This window comes from Hippocampus zosterae, chromosome 2, assembly GCF_025434085.1.
Source record: "Hippocampus zosterae strain Florida chromosome 2, ASM2543408v3, whole genome shotgun sequence".
Classification (NCBI taxonomy): Eukaryota; Metazoa; Chordata; class Actinopteri; order Syngnathiformes; family Syngnathidae; genus Hippocampus; species Hippocampus zosterae.
In genome coordinates this window covers 19,893,963-19,914,668 of record NC_067452.1, presented here as the reverse complement: position 1 = coordinate 19,914,668, position 20,706 = coordinate 19,893,963, and the positions used below count along the sequence as shown (strand labels likewise).

General features: G+C 42.0%; 1 protein-coding gene and 1 long non-coding RNA gene across 3 annotated transcripts in view; one reads left to right on the top strand and one right to left on the bottom strand.

The window, feature by feature from the left end:
- Nucleotides 1–10,217: 10,217 nt before the first annotated feature.
- LOC127595482 (uncharacterized) lies at nt 10,218–11,115 on the top strand. Its single transcript, XR_007961271.1, has 2 exons — nt 10,218–10,386; nt 10,441–11,115. It is a non-coding gene; the product is annotated as an uncharacterized LOC127595482 (long non-coding RNA).
- Nucleotides 10,838–20,706, bottom strand: part of ptgfrnb (prostaglandin F2 receptor inhibitor b) — a 49,098-nt gene continuing 39,229 nt past the window's right edge. The window contains exons 12-15 of one of the 2 annotated variants that reach the window (XM_052056901.1): nt 13,874–14,060; nt 13,205–13,323; nt 13,069–13,119; nt 10,838–11,849 (exon numbers count right to left, since the gene is read on the bottom strand). In XM_052056901.1, coding sequence (XP_051912861.1) covers nt 11,737–11,849; nt 13,069–13,119; nt 13,205–13,323; nt 13,874–14,060 — 470 coding nt within the window. In that variant the 3' untranslated portion in view covers nt 10,838–11,736. Of the gene's footprint in view, nt 11,850–13,068; nt 13,120–13,204; nt 13,324–13,873; nt 14,061–19,622; nt 20,240–20,706 lie in introns of those variants that run through there. The other variant, XM_052056903.1, reaches the window with a different exon arrangement.

Sequence of the window (20,706 nt, the reverse complement as noted above, 5' to 3'; positions counted from 1 at the left end):
TCAAGGCAGCTTTTTGTTCACCGCTCTTGCATTAGATCTCATAAGCTTTGACAAGTGTAAAGTGGGCCTGGGAAGGGGTCTCTTTAACATAACAGTCATGTGTTGTCACATGTAAAGCAGGGATGAGTAACTTAAATGCAGGAGGGGACCACGATTTTTCATCAGTGCTAGGGGGGGGGGGGCACATAAGACCACGTTCTTCCTAGCCAGATGTATGACAAATATGCTATGATGAATATGCACAAAATATGCATATATTCAAAATACATGGTGTTCATGGATTTCATTTTGATATTTTTTTAATTTATACATTTTCAATGCATGTGTACAAAATTCACTAGCCAAACCCCACAATGAATTTGAAGCAAACAGAATAACCACATACTGTATTATTTTTTTTACAGTGGAAAGGGGCCTGCATGGGTTTTCTCCGGGTGCTCCGGTTTCCTCCCACATTCCAAAAACATGCATGATAGGCTGATTGGACGCTCTAAATTGTCCCTAGGTGTGAATGTGAGCGTGGTTGGTTGTTCGTCTCTGTGTGCCCTGCGATTGGCTGGCAACTGATCCAGGGTGTCCCCCGCCTACTGCCCGAAGACGGCTGGGATAGGCTCCAGCACCCCCCGCGACCCTAGTGAGGATTAAGCGGTTCAGAAAATGGATGGATGGAAGGGCAAATAATACATTCAAGGGTGGCATAAAACTACTGAACAAGTAATCAAAATTACTGTAAGCGGAGGAACTCATTCACAATTTTAACATTATTCACGTACTTTTATTGTTTGTCCTGCATAACATTCCAAATCCACCCCAAAAAATTAGTGTAACTCAGGTTGTAATATAGGGCACTTTAAGACCCACTCCAAGCACACATAAGCCATCTGGCGAATGATAAGATTCTAACTTAAAACTACAATTGACCCCTTCATACTTGTAGTTCAGCACTCGTGGATTTGCAGAATTGCAGATCCCCCCCCTCCCCAACCCCTGATTTATTTGAAACAAAATTATTAAGGGGCCACTCAAACTGTGTTTGGGGGCCGCCAATTGCCCATGCCTGACATAATGTATCGGTAATCTACTCTATGAGCAAGCAGAAAGCAAAATGAATGCACTTTTTTAGGGTAACCCTGCAACTAGGTGCATCGTAGATAAAGCAATTGGGGTGAGTGTCTATGATCTGTGGTATATGCCCCCATCTCTTCTTCAAGTACGCATTTCTGCATGGACAAGAAGGGATGGGGGCGAGGGGTTCTGCACTATTGTACAAACACCATCACTGGCGGTGGCAGATGGTGGAAGGAATGAAAGGCAGATGGAAAAATCACTTCCAACATGTTTATCGTTGTCACGTTTGTTTTTGGGTGAGAGCTGGTCCCCTCGGGTTAATGAAGAACACGAAGAAAATTTGCACATACACCAAGTGCAAATTTGATATGTTAATACACGTCCAGTCAGTTGGCCGAACCTTGATGGTGTAGTTGTAGTCTTTGGTTGGGTTGATTAAACCACTATTTTTTTTTCTTATTGTATTATTTTTAAAGTCAAGATAAAATGTGTATGCCGTGATGAATTTATAGCTGTTGCTATGGTTACATGTGTGTGTGTGCAAGAGAATGACAGTGAGAACAAAGTGGCTGAGAAACCAGAGGAACGCACACAACATTGTGACCTCAGCAAACACGCTTGTCAGAAATGAGCAGTCGTGTGTGTGTGTGTGTGGGGGGGGGGGGGGGGCGGACAGACAGACAGACAGGCAGACAGAAACAGAAATGAGAAAGAAAAGGAATGTTTTGTTCTTCCTGCGTAAGAAAACAAATGTATTAGTCGTAATGTCGAGATAAAAGGTCATTGTTTTTTTTTCTGTAGAATGTACTTGTGGAGTAGGACCTTGATGAAATGCTCTTCAGCTATCTCCCTATCTGTAGGATCTTATAAATATAGAGTGTTGCCGTGTAGTGGGAAAAGTCGAACACACACACACGCACACACCCGTCCCGCACACAATATGCTGACATTCACTCCTGACTCAGCAAGTTTTGGTGGGATAACTTGGCAGATGCACGACAGGGAACATGCAGCTCGTCCTCTTTTTTTTTTTCCCCTGCCATTTCTAGACTTGACGTAACATGATTAGCATTCTGTATATGCTCTGTGTGTCTGCACGTTGTGTAGCAAATATCAAATGACAATACTCAGACCTGTCAACACTTTTGTATCGCACCTCTTTTGAGAGCCAACAAATGTTGAAAAAGCAACAGAGGAAAACTTTTCTGGAAGCCCAAACTGAAAAAGACAGACTGATCAGGACGGCAGAACTGAAAGCATTCTAAGAGCGTCTGAAGTGTAAAACGCTGCAGTGCTGTTGGCAGGGATGAATAAAATCTCTCAGTAACAGTGGAGAAATTAATTGGAAATATGGCTGCAGGCAGTACTCGTCCATTGTCGGAATTTGACCCAAGAGAACTTAAGCAGCCGAGACAAGGAGAGCAAAAAAGAGGTTGGCATATTTTACCGCTCGACGTTCATGTTGGCATTTCTTTTGAGGAAGTCTGCCCAAAAAGGGAAGAACACGCCATCTTTATTTTTCAACAAATTTCTTTCATTCTCAAAATTAAGTGTACACAGTAGAGCTAATTTGTTTGAGCTCACGTTTGTGGCATAACCAATCGAAGAACTCGCCATGTTTGAATCTGGATAAAAGTGCATATAAAAGACTGGGACGAATACAAGTCATCCGGCATAATTGTGATGTGCATTTAGATAGCCAGCTTCGCCCCAAAAATACACATGCCCTCCAGATATTGCTCTGATGCTACCACTTCAGAGCGCCTCGTTGTGGGCAGTGAGTACCAATATGTTTCATGGGGAAAAGTGGAATAGTGAGGGGATTTATTTACTTGACCGTAGCAGTGGTTCTTAACCTGGGTTCGATCGAACACAAGGGGTTCTATGAGTCGGTCTCAGGGGTTCGACGGAGCCTCTGCCATGGAGGGTAAGACACACGCGATTCAACATGTTAAATTAGTTATGACATGCCCGCTTGGCCATCACTGGCTGCAGCTGATCACATAACATTGCTTGTCCAATCAGTGCTGTGGGAAAGTTCGCTTAGTAGTCAACGTGTGACTGTCGTGATAGCACGTCGTACAATTTTTTAAAAAGTATACTTATTTCAGAAATTGTATTTACTTTTTTTTTATATCTTGAATTTTTTTTCATTCATTCATTTTCCGAACCGATTAATCCTCACTTGTCGCGGGTGAAGCTGGAGCGGGGTACATCCTGAACCGGTTGCCAGCCAATTGCAGGGGACACAGAAACGAACAACCATCTGCACTCACACTCACACCTAGGGACAATTTGGAGTGTTCAATCAGCCAGCCATGCACGTTTTTGGAATGTGGGAGGAAACCGGAGTAGCCGGAGAAAACCCCCGCAAGCATGGGGAGAACATGCAAACTCCACACAGGAAGGCCGGAGCCAGAATCGAACCCGATACCTCTGCGCTGTGAAGTCGACGTGCTAACCACTCGACTACCGGGTTGCCCTATCTTGAATTTGTTAATAAATAAATAAATAAACCCAAATATTTTTCACTCATAGAGGGTTCGGTGAATGTGCATATAAACCGGTTGGGTTCTGCACCTCTAAAAAGGTAAAGAACCACTGCTTTACAGCTACCATATGGGCAGAGTTATGCACTGCCTAGAGTGCCTCATCGTCAAGGTGTGGAAAAGCATTGCGAGAACCCTGCAGCATGCAGTATATTCCAGTCTTCTGACACTTTGTGACACGAACTCTAGTTATTTGAAGGCATAAGTAAGATGCTAGATAAAGTAACGGCTAGTTTTCCATGGGGTGTGTTTGATTTTTTTTTGTAACCTCATTTTGCCTTATATACTTGAGGATTTCATTCCCCCCCACCCCCATTCAGATTTGGCATTCTTCTTTGTGGTGCGTCCATTTTAAAAGATTGGTAGTCTCACTTTACAGGGATTTTAATGACAAAATTCAGGCACAGACAGTAAGTGGGCATCTATGAAAGTGCTCACACTTAAAGTGCACTTCATTACATTTCATTCAGACGTTCTCTTTTTGCATTGCCTTTTCCTTTCATGGTTACATCTCTGATTCCGATTGTATTTCTTTATTTTTTCCATCAAATAATGTCCTTGTGAATCGAAATGTTTCTGCAATCCCGATGACTTCTGTTGCACAAATGCAAGCAGAATTGAGGAGATTGGGAAGGTGTCATAAAAACAAGGGAAGAACTCATCAAATTCTCAACTTTAGCTTAAAGCCACATCTTATAATTTATGGCAAAGCAGGCATGACAGAGTGTGAAGGCTGAACGTTCGCAGTGACTTATTTGTCCTCCTCCCTTAAGGTTATGCATGAACCATGTGAATTCACATTATTTATTTTTGCCAATATATCCAGGGCTGTGTAATGGAATACTCGATTTTATGAGGCGATGGGGCTGGTGGTTGATGTCGACATGTTCCCTGCTCGTCATTCCTTCGCGCCAGGGGTTTATGTGACCGTGAAATCCGTTGATTGATGGTACACTGGCCACATGAACACAAACATGCCGTTGCACTTTCAAGATAACTTGACCCACATTTTGGCTACACCGTTCCGTATATGGTGAATTTGACAGGATCGGGTGCCGCAAAGTTAAACACACTATTTCATTGTTAATTTGCAAAGCAGAGACCGAAATTGTGGTTAGCAGTTTTGACGTTCGATGTTCAAAGGTGCGCAACTGCCTTGCTGTCTGGAGTTTGCATGTCTCCCCCCAGAGTTTTGTCCCTAATGACGATAAACAGTATTGAAAAAGAATGAATGCACTTTTCAATGAGATGATCTAAGCTGACATGTTCAGGATTGTTTGACTCTGATGGAGGTCTGCACTTTTTTTGGAGTCCTATTCTGGTTGGTATTGGTCACATATTAAGACCAAACGCTAGGAGGTTTAGATGTGTATTTATGGGTTGCTCAATGGGTTACAATGAATGTGTGCGATGGCTCATCGCCAGTATTGTTGAGGACCCAAATAATATCTCATCTGACATGGTCTATTCTCACTCAGAGACATGTCATTCAATGAGATGTCTGCCTTTTCCACAGATCGAGGGCAGAGCCAGGTCAAGCTGGATTTTATGGGCATGTTTACAATCCAACAAACTGAAATTGGAGACAGTTCATGTCTGAGCAGCCAATGCCCGCCTTCGTTCTTTGCCCTTGATTTTTAATGAAAGTATCACAAAAGCAGTGCCATTTTCGCCAACACTGATGAAACGGCTTTGTTGATGCTCCTTTTTTCATGACGATAACATGACAGTGACAGGATAAAAATACATGAAAAAAATTGGATTGGATTGGATGAAAATGTCAGTGAATGGTCTGCTGGACGTTCACAATATATGCTGGCCACGATGTTCATTCAAAGTTAAGTTACAAGTCCTCTGAACAAATCTTACAATTCTGCTATTCGACAGTTGGCTTGTGATGACTTCCTCAGTCAACTTTTACCGTCTTTCACAAAACTCCCAGCCTAAATGGGCTGCTAGGTAGCTTCAGGCTAAAGTTTTTGAGCTAATTTTAATTCATATCTTTACATGTGTGTGTCACTGTTATGAGTAGAACGTGGAGGGATTTTTGGCCAGCAAGTGTAACGCGTTCTCATATTAACCCATGTTTGACTGACTCTCTAAAACCCGGAAGCTAATGCAGCATTTTAGACATGCTACTGTTTCCCCAAGTGTCGAAATAAACAGCACACTTGGCTTCTGTAAGATGAGCAGCATGCCTATAATAAAGTCAGGGGAAATACAAAAACAAACTAACCCAACAGTACAGATACACTTTAATTTGGGCCGTGTGCAGGGTGGGTGTCAGTCATTTTTGTGCATAAGACATTAAAACGAATAAGGCCATTCTATATTCTGAACATGATAGTATTTTGTGATATTGAACAGGTTCAATATCAGGCTTCCGCAGAGCTTGCTGATGATGTGATCATTTGAATCAGGTGTGTAGCAACAGGGAGACTTTGGAAACATGCAGGACAGCGGCCCTCCAGGACCGGAGTTTGACACCTGTGCAAAAGAGTGTACTGTAGTTAGTTTAATTAGTTTTTTAGTCTTAGTTTTACAGGCTAGTTTTAAAGAACGAAAACTAAAATTCGCTAGCGAAGCAAATTTTATGAGATTAAGACTAAAACCTGGATGGCTCCACACAAGTTTCAGATATAGGTTTAGTTATTGTAGCTTGGTTCTGCGAGGTTGTTCAGGGGTCGTGCACTCCGGAGGACTCATAATAGTCTTGACAGCTGCACACGAGTTCAAGTGACTTTCCTTATCCCCTTTCACTTTAATACTTCCCTTATGGAGCATTAGCTGAGATCCCTGCTGTCTAATATGGAATTATAGCTAGGATGTCAATACACACTGTTGGTGATTAGCGTGGACGTGCATGTCGAGACAGTACCGTATACCCTCAGTGAAAGGGTTAGAATTAAACTATTATATCGATGATGCACGATCAATTTCTCATACGTAAATTCTTTGGTCCGTTTTCCTACGACCAAGCGCAAGTCTCAATTGACACAGTCACAATCAGATGCATTCGTCATCAAGACTATTAATAACCATTCATGAGATGAGGTAAGCCATACTGCAGCATGTGCGCAAAACAGTTGCTGCAGGCCCATCTTTCAGGGAGCTATTAGCCGGTGGCAGGCCACAGAGCCAACCTAGACTCATAGTCACACGACCGGTTATTTGTGTGCACGCGTCTGTATGACACACCATGTAAGGACAAGTCATGCTGGATGGAGGCGAGAGTGTGTGCGACAGCTCTGATAGGGTCCAAACAACTACAGAGAGAATGTTAGGAGTTAGGTGAAGGACCCTATTACTTCCCCTCTACCTTTTTGGGGCCAATTAAATGTTTAAACAGGATTTTGACGGACCACATAAAATATTTGCAGCCTGGAAGCACTGTGCCTCAGGTCAAAGGTTTCCACTGTATGATTTACGCTGCTTTTGCAGTGTCTAAACGGGCATTTCTTTCGGACGTGTTTTTGAAATTGACTCTGTGAATACCTTCCACTGTGGTCCTTTCTTGTCATACACAAAACAATGTGAGATTGGTTCCACTCATGTGGTCTGTTGTTTCAGGTTGTGTCATGCCATCGGTTTCCTTGTGGGAATTAACCTCGTGTATCACTTAAGAAAAAACAAATAAAAGATCGCTAGAGCAGTTGGAAACGTTGCTAAATATAGCGACCAAATCATACATTAACAGCACTGACTGTCCTTTTGTAAACTAGCTTGTTCCTGTTCGGAGCCATGTTGTTTGCGGTTGACGTCAGCTAAAAATGATGGATAAATATTGCTTTTAACTAAATTAAATTTATTTCTAAAAATATATTTTTCTTAAACAGGATACAACCATTTTAAAAGCAAGGTCTGCATGATGTCATGAGGGATAACAATGTAACTGACACTGTGTGTGCGTGTGTGTGGGTGTTTACTTTATCACAAACAACAAAAAGGCATTGCAATTCACGCCTAAACTTCTGTCCTGACTGCCAGACGCAATTTGTTGAATCAACGCTGCACGGTTGTTGCTTTTCCCCTAATCTTGCTCTTTGGGGCCAGTAAAGCAAATACTGTTTATTAAAAGCAACACCTGGGTGAGCACATTGAGGCCTCGCTTTGGAATTCTGATATATCACATCCCACACATGGAAGCGCCTACTGTATTGCACTTTGCGTCCTCTGTGCACCTTATCGAGCAAGTGGATCCTCGGAAGGTGTGGACTAACATGTAGATTGCATGTGTGTGTGTACCATATGGGGCAATGAGTGATGAAAAACTCAGAGCCATTGAGAAAACAATTGGTGATTTTAGCTTTCTTCTCTTTCACCGTAATACGTTAAAAGTGTCGATAACACGATGTTATGTAAGGTAAATTGCTTCGAAGTGAGATACAATGTTCAACAGGTTCATTTCATCACTGAGGGACTTTGCTTGAATTAATGAAACAGACGTGCTCTTTCGACTCTGAAGCGGGCCAGAGCTTGGCTTTAACTAGCAGGCTGGCTATTATGTTTTGCTCAATGACCAAGAGAAAAGCAAACCAAACACTCAATTAACCCTCACCCTCAGATTCCACAAGATTAGTTTGAACCAGTTTTTGTCACCTTGTCAGTTCAGGTCAGTGGTACTCACTCACTCGTGTGAAGAACACCTAATACACATGATGTAAAAGTCTCAAAAGTTTTAGAAATTCAAGTAAGTGCTGCTTGAGTAGATAATTTGCGTTTTGTTTTGAGTGAAGAGAGTCACGGCTTTAAGGGGATGAGAACGTGATGATGGAGAGTGTGTAAAACATTCAGTGGTGTTGTACGCAATGAAAAATAAGAAATAACATCACCTGGCTGGGACTCCTGAGAGAACATATTTGGAGCCATTGTCCATACGTCTACGGCTCAACAGAAAACGTCTCAGGAATAGCGTCGGCGCCAAGCACAACGAGCTGAGAAAGACAATAGATGAAATTGCAACGAGATCACATTACTAAATGATCCATGACAGGAGAGAACACACAAAGCAGGACCAGGAAAGTGGGTCAAGTGGACCCTGGGAGAGCACGCTAGAAACCGCGCGCACGCGTAGCAGATGCCACCAGATCCCACTTGTCTCAACACGAGATGCAAATGATAGCGAGCGGAATGGATGGAGAGATTGGCGTTGAAGAGGTGCTAAATTCAAAGCCCGGGAGTACATCTGAGGCTCATCTGCAATTTCAATCAAGAGTGAGAGGCGAAGCTATGCAAGATGTGCAGAAGGCTAGCGGAGAAAGAGAAGCCGCAGACAAATGAGGGATGAGAGAATATAAACACAAAATATGAAATCACGTGAGACTAACAAGAAAATGGGAGACACCGAGACGCAGCCCAGTGTTGAATTATAAAACAGTCGTGTATACTTTGTGAAGAATTTCCAAAACGATTGATGGATTGAACCGCACATGCTGACGAAAACCAAAGTGGCCCACATTTGCAACGTGTGGGAACTGCGCTCACGACCGCATCAGATCCTTTGGAAAAACTCATTTTCGGCGGAGAGAACGCGGGCCACCCGGGTTCAAACACCCGGGCCCCCGCCAAACAAAGCAATGCCGGCTGCCTTATTTACACTCCAATCCATCTTGTCTGCACGACACAAAACACACACGTCAAGAGACAGCCACTTTTATTACAACTGTAGGTTGGAGTAATGGGGATCTACACAACGAAATGGAAATCAGACGTTTACAAATCTATTTATTAAAATTAAAAAAAGTCATCTAATTGCAATGAAATGACAGAACATGAAAAGAGGGATGTCTGTTTAGTGGCATTTGTTAAGGTTGACGATTTGGCACAGAGTAATTAAATGCATTTCATGTGTACATGAAATGAGGATGCTTGCATACTGTATCGTGCACCATTTGAATAGCGGAGCTACACTTTCACAGGCACCATCAATCAGGACCCGAGGACTCTGACTCAGGGTGAAAAATAATTAACGACCACATAACATTGCCCCTGTCAAGTACACGGTTTGCTTGCTTGAAATACTACTTGAAAGCTCTATAAAAGTCCACCAGAGCTGCACACTCTGATCAAAAATGACCTTGTTGCATTTTTGCAGTCCAACATGAGCAAACTACAAGGGTGCCTTGATATAGGAGTTGTCTTTTAGCCAATTGTTTTGCTTTGTCTTGAGAGCAAAAGTTCTAGATATGAGCGCTGTGTAATGAACTCAACTCATGACACGGCAAGTGGCAATCTGGCAGATTCAGAAACATTGTTCAAAAATGAGATCTGAAGCTGTTCAATGCCATACACAGATGAAGCTCACGGTCAAACTAAACATAAAGCCAAGAATTACATAATTGTATTAACAAAACAAAAAAAAGTACATTCAATTAATGCTAACATAATGGGAAACGTCATCGACGTGCTAATGAATTAAGCAACGGATGATTGAACACAAAGAGGGCATCAGTGTAGACGATACAAGTGTTCTCACAGACATATATTCTATATCCTTTGAGGAAAAAAAAATACAATGTCTTACTGGGTCAAGAACAGCAGTTGTGAAAGTTGCCTTTGTTTATGTCATCATATCTGAATTATATTGACCCTAGTGACCAGGTTGCACATACCAGATTGAGTTGCAATTCATTAATAATGTGACACAAAATATTCATTCCTATTTAAGTTGTATTAAATTATGTTACTTCTTCAGTTTTAGGTTTTATAAAGTACATTTTAGAGTGCTATTTTCCTTATCAAAAACATGAGAAAAGTTGATGGGGGGGGGGTGGCTGGGACGGATTAATGGCATTTCCTTTTCATTTCAATGGGGAAAGATGAGATACGAGAGTTTTGTTTGGTTTTGGAACAAATCCAAGTCATATTTCAAGGCACCATGCAATAGTTCATTTGTTATTAAAACAAAAATAACCAAACCAAAAACAAAGAAACAAAACAACAACCAGCCCATTCAACAATGTATGCAAATATGGCGGATTGGCCTTGCTTCTCTTAAGGCCCCTATCTCACTGAGGGGCAAAAATTGCGACAGTCGGAGGAAGTAGAAAAACTTGAATTCACGTCAGAGTTTGTTCAAGGTTCGCAAAACCTCCGTCAACAGTTAGTGATTTTTCTTGCGACAGGAAAAGTACAGGTGAATGTCTGGCGACCATTGGGTGACCTTGAATGAACCCCGATGACCATTCGCCGCCTTCGAAAACACTCGCAGTTGTTTGAAGTTCAGTGGCAAATTAAAAGCAATATTTTATTTTGGGTTGGGAGTGTTAACACATGACTACTGTCGTGGTGGGACAGCAACTTTTATGCGTGTTTGATGTACAGTAATCCTGAAAACAGCTCCCGCTGCTCACTCAGTGCTATAAAACACAACATGCACACTGGCATTGTGCACCCAACAGGCACAAAACATTTCTCGAGAAGTGACATCACACACGCACACACCTACACAACCACACACTGCATGTCTCCTTGGGATGCATAAAAATCTTTAAAATCTCTTAATGTTCAAAAAACTAGAGCCGAGAATAAAAGGTAGCATCCGTCCATTTGTTAAGGTAGGAACACTCTGGGTTGCTAGTTCATTGGCTCTTGCGTCTGGGGACGAGTGGGCCCTCTGACCTTCTGCGGTCTCTCCAGAGTCGCCACAAAAACAAGGCTCAGGCTGACTGAACAGTCACATTGGTCGGCCGTGGAACTTGACAATAAGGTGCCACTTGTAACCGGCAACACATTCTGTTGGCATTCGTAATGTGGCGGTAGTTTGTATGGAAGCAGCCTGAGCTCTTCATTTGTTAGTGTTTGGTAGATAAGTGGTCCTTTATTCCCACATGGCAGTGAAATCTCCTGTGCCAATAAAGGCAAAAAGCAAAAAAAAAAACAACTCATGGAAAATCCCTGCTCCTCCACTGCAGAGCTGAAATGGTTCAGAGTACTGTGTGAAGCACTCAGTTGGCTTCAGTTGCGCTACCGAAAGAAAAACGTGCCACCCGTTTTACTCCCAACGTCCTCTGCTCGGAAACAACTGGGTGTCCCACAGGTCGTTGACGGGAGTGTGTTTGTTGTGCGTTTGCTGTTTCCTGGGAGCGCTGCAGTGAGAGGGCGCAGGGGAAAGTATTTGTCAGTCCATCTCCAGGTCCATCAATTTGTTGCGCGAGCGAGGAGTGTGCGCGGCGTTGCGGCAGCAGCACTGGGCGCAAACCAGACCCAGGACCAGCGAGAACAAGCCCACACCTGCAGGAAGTACAAGGATTTAAATCGATTCTAAATATGGCTTTTTGATTTGAAAAGTTGCTTATGATGAGGGAAAACAAATCTGTAATGTGATACAACAACAAAATGACCATTAGACCCAAAAAGCTGTAATGTTAGGAGAATAAAAGTGTAGTTGATGTGCATGTTCCGAGAGGCAGAGCACACTTCCCTCCGATTAATTTCCAAACACAGCCCAAGTCATAAGCCAATCAGCAGCTTGTTCTTTCAGCCTTCGCACCTGTGCTGCCTGACACACAGTGCTCTGGCACTCTTTTTAGAGGCACTCTGAAAAACCGAACGGCACATTTGAACAACACGCAATTAGGGAACAGGGATTATGGGTGTTTTGGGTTTTGGTTTTTGGAAAGCTCCCCAAAAAATGTCACTCATAGGCCACAGCGATCAAGACTAAAAAAATACGGTGTTGTGTTGTGATAGTTGTATTTTTCCAAAATGAGATTTAACGAGGGAAGAACGCCCCCTCATAATATTACACAATTCAGGAAAAGATGCCTCTAAATAGGACTATATTTTTTTGTTTTAATTATTCTTTTTGTTTTATTGACATGCCAGTCCCCAAGTCAGTCTGCGCGCAAAAAATAAAAATAAAAATAAAGGACATCATTCATTTCAAATGATTTCACAGAGTCGCCCAGGCTATTACTTATGAATCGCCGGTGGTCCGCTGACCTCAGTTTCGGAACCACAGCTTTCAAAAACTATATCTGCTGGCTAAAAATAAAAAAAACATTGCTACATTACCGGTGTTGCTACTTTAAGCTGCAGTGGAGATTGTGCTCCAAAATAAAAAAAGAAAGAAAGAAAGAAAACTGCGAGGCTCTGAAATGAGAAAAGCAATGCTGTCGATGCACAATAAGGTACAAGGACCCCTGGACATCGAAACGACTTTACAGGAAGCAAAAATGAGAGAAAAAAGTTTTGAAGGCACGACGACCTAACAGCTGTCACTCTTCCAGGAATAATTTCTTACAAGCTTTGGTTTGCTGGGGTTGAGGTCAGGGCTGCTGAACAAGGAAGAGAAATGTTGCACATGAAAAAAAAGGGTTGAGCCACCACCAACATGTTGCTATGCTAATTTTATTAATCGGCATTAGCTACGCTAGATTCAGCGCCGCCCATGTCACATTCTCGCCTTGTTTAAATCAAAACACGTGAGCGCGCATGAACGTTAGTTTACCTATTGATGCTGAAACCCCATACAAGAGGGGCAACTTTAGGGACTCCCACACTGTAAACGAAACAAGAAAGCAGAAGAATTGGTAAATTTGTGTGGGGAAACCACAACGTCACATTGCAGTGCACACACTCCTCACCGGCGAATCGGACTGTCAGGAAGATTTTGGAAGACGTCAACTCCCCGGCTTGGGTCCAGGCTCCTGTGGAGGCAGACAAGTACCAGGGGGTAGCGACACAGTGGTACTCCCCGCTGTCACTGGAAGACAAAACATATTAAGACGCTCATGATCACAAGCAGAGGTGGAAAAAAGACTCCCATTCTGAAAGTGGCAGTACAGATAGATGGATAGAAAAAAGGCTGGGAAGAGGAATCAGACTGAAATGTACTGAATTAAAAATGATCATTTTTGTCATTGGTATAAAATGCCTGTTTAGACATCTTGGCACAATTAAAAAAAATCTCTGCACAAAACAGAGCTTCCCTCTTTTTTCTTAAGTTAGAAAACGGCTTGCTTCATCATGTCGCTGCTGCCCCTTTTTTCCACCTTCTAAGACTCCAAAAATCTCAATGCATCAAGATATCAACCACAGCCGACTTAAACCTCTCCCTATTTACGTGCTCATAACGTCACTTTATCATCCGCAGCAGCGGTTGCAAAAAAAAATAACACGCCTATTTTGACCGAGTACAGCTGTCTGCGTGCAAAATACACTTAGAAGTCCAGTAAACAAGTTTTGTACTTTGTGACTTCTCACCACTGATGACGATCCGGGTGGATATAAGCCACTTGTTTGGAAACACTCACCTGTCATGGGCACCATGGACGTTCAAGGTGTACGAATGCGTGTCCTCGCGTTCTATGGAAACGTCACTGGAAGAATTGCGATACTCTTTCCTCACGACACCAAAGCGGTCAACGCTGGCGACTTGCGTTGTTGTCTGTCCACCGCGAAGTCGCGTGAAAAACCAACGCACCTCATAGGCCAGGTGGTCTGAAAGAAAGACGGGCAGACAGGTCGAGGAGCGACGCTTTGTCAATCGCTTGTGTAGAATTGATTGTTGATGAGGCAATGAAGATGAAAAATGAGTGCGCTCCAATTGCAGAGCACAATGTGACAAACAAGCAGTCAAACTCATGCTCACCCCATTCGGACAATTTAGAGTCGGAAATGAACCGGACACTAACCAGGACATTTCTGTCGAGGAGATGTTTCATCTCAATGACGGCTTTCCTGGTCAAATAATTTCAAACAAATAACAATGGGCGTGCGTGTTTTTGTAATTTCCAAAGATACGGAAAGTAATAAAAATATGGAAAAACATGTATTGATTGTTCATTTCCCTCATCAATGTCACTGAGCCAAATGTCCTTCCTTAGGAGCAGCAAAGGAGGGGCCAACTCCATGTTGTCTTATTAGGTTAGCAAGAATGACACGGTCATGATTTTGGAGAGAGGAAAAATTCCATTCCTGCATTCTTCAAGGGGTTGCTGCTACTACTAGCATATACATCCGGAATTGATGTGTCTTTCCATTTCGAGTATGTATGAACGATTGAGTGAATGAATGTATTTCATATTGATGGCGCCCCATGTCTTGGTCGTCCCCAAGCGGCAGGAGAGAGCCAATACATACAGATGGAACTTGTGAATCTGGACACAGCCACAGAGTAGTTACTGCGCGGGGATATCTGGTGTCTGCATGATATAGAAGTACAGACTTTTTATGCTTATGTACATGTTAAATTTCAGTCCGCTGTAAGAATCTAAACCTCTTCTGTTTGATCAATGGGGCTCCAGGTGTTCCACAAATTGTGACTAGTCTTACCTAGTTTTGGCAAGTACAACTACTTGTACAAAAAAGACCTACATGACAACGCAACATGACGTCGGAGGCCGAGCCAAAGGCATCGTATGGATTAGTAACACAAATAAAATACAGATTGCAGAATGCAGTTTTGCGTTTCCTTTAAAATTCCTTTGGAGCGGAGAGACATGCTGTCAGTCTGGCATGATTTGCGCTCTTGCTGCATCTTAAGCATAACATTTCCAGAGAAGGGTCACATTTGAGAAAGCTAATTGTGGTGTTTTGGGCGCAGCCCCGACGACTGACACGCACATGCACAGAGCCGTCTGAATCAGAACCTCCAGAGCAGCTCCATCATTAACATGTTTGCAGGGGGGCGGCTGCTTCTCTCCAGCGAGGGTGATAAAACTGATGGATAGGCAGCACGAGAAAAAGGATGCTGCTGATGACAAATGGAAGCAAACAGGGATGAGAGAGAATTATGATAATAGATGTAATCGTCGGAGGAGGGGGGGAACTAATTATTTCTAGGACGGCGAGAGAGAGAGAGAGAGAGAGAGCGAGAGAGAGAGAGCACAAACCAGTCATTACTGTGTCAGAAAGAACTATTAGCACTGTGGTGCCTCCCACACACACACACACACACGCGCGCGCGCACGCACACACACACACACTAATTTATATGCACAAAAATGCAAAAGACAAATATACATGCATGTAAACACACACGCACCCTCCCTAAGAATGAGACGACGCCTTAGTCAGCCTCAAAAAGAGAAACAAGCATTGTTGATGACCGAAACAACAGAGCATTTGAAAATGACAACGTGCAGCCCAAAAAAAAAAAAGGCGAACAGTGATGAAAACTATTAAGAGATGGTGGGTGTTATATGCGAAAATGATAGATGAAGAAACGAGGTGGATGAGAGAAGAGAATGGAGCGAACACAATGAAGAGGAAAGAGTGAAGTCACCCGAAGGCAAATAATGAATCACATCTCAACATCTCCCGGCATGCTTGCTTCCTGAAGGGGTTTCAAATTTGAGCGCTGTGAAGAAAAAAATTGCGGTAGCCGTTGTCATACTCTGACCTTTGATTAGTATGCTCGCCTGACTGAGCACTCCCTTGAACACTCACTCAACAAAATGTCTCGACACCTACTGAGTAGGGATAGAGTCAATTGTGCCGTGCTCTCATATAGATGCCAAATTAACGGATGCGCTTGACAGATGGAGTCCAGGATCGACTGTAACTGAACCCAATCATATAGTAAGTGTATAGACTGATGCCTCGTTTAGCGCTGCGGTGTCGTTCCAAAAAGGACCCGCGATAAATAAAATAGCCTTCATTATAAACAGACAGCACCTACAGTGCATACGGAAAGCATTCACAGCTTTTCACTTTTACCATTTGGGGGGTTGTTCCAGCCTCATTGCAAATTGGAATTTTTTTCCCTCAAAATTTGATTCCCAACAGCTCATAATGACAGCGTGGGAAGGGGGGGGGGGGTACTTTTTTTTGATGTTCTGGCTGTTTTCTTCCAGAATGTTTCTACATTGCTGCGTTTATTTATTTTTGCTCAATCAAGACAAGTCTCCCAGTCCCTCCCACTGTAAAATCATCCCCAAAACATCCCCACAGCACGATTCACTATTAGGATGGTATTGGTCTGATGTTGACCCGTGATGATTTCCTCCAAACATGATGCCTGATATTCACAGCTAAAGTATTCAATCTCTGTCTTGTTAGACATGAGAATTTCTTTCTCATGGACAGAGAGTCCTTCAGGTGCTTTTTGGCAAACTCCAAGCAGGCTGCCATGTGCCCTTTACAGGTGAGTGACTTCTAATCGGCCAGTCTACTATACGGGCCTGATTGTTGGAGTGCTGCATTGATGGCTGTCCTTATTAACAACGTAACTGACTCAATAAGCTGCAGCATTACAAATTTTGATGGTTGATGTCTTTTTGTGTTCGATGATCTTTGTATTCTGTTGGCTCATCTTATTGTTTTTTGTTTGTTTGTTTGTTTATTGAACATAAAACATATACAGTAATACTTTGACAGAAAATAAGGTAGATAAAAAAGTAAAAAGAAAGAAATCAGTGTTCATTCAACACAGTTATTATGTTCAAGGGAGTAGGATGAAGTAAAAAACTTATCTAGTCCGACCCCGTTATGTGTTTATATCTACTAAATCATTTTTATATCAATCAGAAAAGAAAAAAGTAAGAAGAAGTCTCCATTAAGGCTCATACTTTACCCTTAACCGTGACATTTTTACAACTTTTGGTTTGTATCGGGATTATATACATCCACACCCTGGCACTCTTGTGTCAATTTTTCTTGTATTCATAATGGTTATTTCAATACCTTTTTCTATTTATCAACTTAGTTCTGATTTATCATTATATTTAATGTTTAGAATTTATCATTTTAACTCTGATTGATGTCGGTTGTTTGGACTATTTTTTTGAATTTGATTTTGAACTCAGCAAGCTTTTTTTAAAATTCATTTTCAGGTCCGTTTCGAGATTATTCCACAGATTAACACTTTTGCTAGATACACTTCTTTGCTTGATGTTTGTTCTTGTTTTGAGTTTTTTGAATAAGTTGGTACCTCTTCATTCATAGTTGCTTGAATGTGATGCAACTCTGCAACATTTGATGTTATTTGTGAGCCCATCCGTGGTGGTTTGCCTCGTTTATTAGCATTCACTTAACTAGCAGCGTGCCATTTCTTGATTTGTTTAGTTCTACAGTAAACTTCAATTGAGAGCGGCAAGGAGCAGCTTGAATGCTCTTTTTTTTTGCAGAATCTGTCATTTGTTACGAGTTGAATGCACTGCCAAGATACAGCGTGTGTCTCAAATTGTTGCTCATAAATCAAAGCAAAAAAAAAAAAGTCTGAATGACGACTTGTATGTCAAAAAAATTCATGTCGGGACTCTCACTGTATTTGCATATGTGTTAGGTGTACTGAAGTCTAAAAATCTGCTCTTCTTCACAGTCTGACAACAATAGAATATCATCTATCTGCCTTTCCTGTTAACGATCAAAGACCCATTTTGCATCATATCACAGAACTGGTCTATGAAGTCAGGCCGCTTGTTTTTTGGTGACGGCATGTGCGGTCGAGGAAAGGAGCTATATTTAGTAAGCTTTGGATTTCTTACAATTATCCTTCTATCCCCCATCCACCACTTTCTTTGTTCTTGACAGTAGTGAATGGTGATGACTGAGAACGTGAAGCGAGTAGGGACGGAGGGAGCTGGAGGATTTGGAATACTAAGTGAGTGTCGAGATTATTTTGTTTATCACACAATCTGAAATCAACAGCAGGGAGTCTTTCTGTCAGCGGGGGACACCTTGAGCTTCTCCCGCCACGACTTCCTCCTAAAGGGGTATCAGAGACTCATCCAGCAGGCTGACTCACAGCTGTGGCTCCATATGGACCGACGGTGTCTGTCCTGCTACATGAACGCACTCATTCCTGACTTGGTCAGATGAATGCTGCACCCACTGACTTGCTGCGCAACCATTTGATATGACTGAAATGCTGAACCGAACATACGCAAAGCAGATTGTGACCAGTGACCTTGTTTTGGTGCCTTTTAGTGGAAAAATGTGCAAATGTTTCAAGTCACTCTCACAATTGCTTTGTGATGAATGTTCTCATACGTCTGATGTGGGAATAGGGATCCCTTTCGTCATACCACGAGTAACCACCCTTCACACCATACCGCTTGATGATGACCTTCAAAATTAGAATGGATTGAACAACTGATTACTATTTTTAAAATCCTCTTATTTTGTCTGCTTAATTTTCACATTTAATTCTCAAGCAACATCTTCTATGACACATGATCTTCAACCTGAACAAAAAAAAAATCGGGGTTTTAATCTTGACCATTTATGTTGTATAAATTCATCAATGCTTTACAATAAAAAGTAACTGAATTGAAAATTTCCCGAGCACCTTTAGATTGAAAGCAAAGCATAGAGACCGTCACGGAAATGCACATGTGCAGTCAGTGAACAGGGAAGTCAATCAGTGCAAGGAGCCTCTCAAAATACCCACACGCTATCCTTATTTATGGCCAGTTTATTCTTTTCATGTTTTTGTGGTACAATATGAAATAATGCAATATAGTATACTGCGGGGGAGCCTCAAAAACGGGATACAGGGTTGCAAGTTTTGAGTTGCAGTATGTTGGTAGACGTGTGGTTCTTGTTCGCTTGCTGCTCGGCAATGTCACTCACTCACAAGAGAAAGTCTTCCCAGAAGAGTGGAAGCTACCCAGCTGGAACCAACACAATATTTCCACTCATTTCATGTAAGATTAATGGTCAGGTGTCATGGTACAGTTGTCCACGTAGGCTAGGGATGGACGATTTTTTTTGTAGGGATTTTATTGATTTATTTTAAACAACCCTCTAAAAATCTGAAACAAGGCAAAATGGGGAGAAAGTCTCCGGGAGGAAAATGGGAAAAATCTCAAACATGTAAAAATAGTGACCAATAATAATTATATAATAATATTAATAATTTATTGTGAATTTGCAAATGCAAAAATTCGCAGGTATGCAGGGGCCGATGAGTTTTGAGGTGTAGTATCACCAAACACCATTAGATGGCAGACATGTCTTTTTTACACTTACATAGGGTCTGACACTGCCCTATCCTATAACGTGACTACCTTTTTTAGGTGGATTTGGAATGATATGCAGGACAAACGTAGTCAAGGTCGTCTTTATTGTCATTTATAGTACCTCAATAACCAAAAAATTGACTCAGTAGATTCTTGTGAAGAAATAAAAAGGGTACAAAATGAGTTCTTGCACTAAGGTTTCTAGTGAAGCAGTTTTGTGCTGTCTTTGAATGGTTATTTTTATGCATGAGAGTCCTATGCACTGGATTAAAAAAAAAATTCCAGTATGTTGTTATTTTATTGTCTGCATGTATGCACGTATGTTGTCTATATTTAAAATAGCATTTTAGTAATACATGTGGTTTTAGAAAGTGCCTGGTCCTATGTGACCTCCTCCAGCAATGATGATGAAGTATAAATTGAGCACTCTGAGCGATTCCAGATGCAGAAATAGAGAAACATCCAATCAACCTGGTTAGTGCAGAACTTCAACTGAAGAAGCTTCATTACACGGTTTAAAGTGATGCGGTGGCTTCATTAAGCAGAGAAGAATCAGCATTGTGATGGCCAGTGAGAACTACAGCGCACCTCTAGCTGACTATCTGGCTCTCGTCTAAGCTCATAAAACTAAAATGGCGGTCTGCGGAAATGAAAACAGCCTGATTGGATTTCTCCAGATTAATCCCTCGAGAAGATTCCAAGGCTCCAAACTGCCTGAAATTCAAACACAGACACGCAAAAGGCCGACAATTACCACACACGCTTATAATGAAAATGGCTGCGTGTTCTCCGCGCCATAAAGCAGGGCGGCGCTGGCAGAGCGGAATCCCGACGAAAGATAAAAACACCATTTAGCCTCTCGGAAACAAAGCTGCCGGGCAGCAATACATCCCTCATTACTGCCTGGCGCTGAAAAAGATCTACAGTAGATGAATTCTGCTTCTTGCCTGCTTGGCATTTGGGCTATTAACTAAGAGTTGAATATGATATTTGATATGCTGTTTGAGACTTCCTTATAGTCTGCTTTAACTGTGGGACTAATGGAATGAAAATCATTGCATTCTGTTGCTGTTTAGGATCTGGCTAACATATTTCAGGAATTTTACCGTCACCATGCACTCTCTCAGCATCTTACTTTCTACCCTTCTTCTTCCTATTGTTTGCTTTTAATTCACCAATCG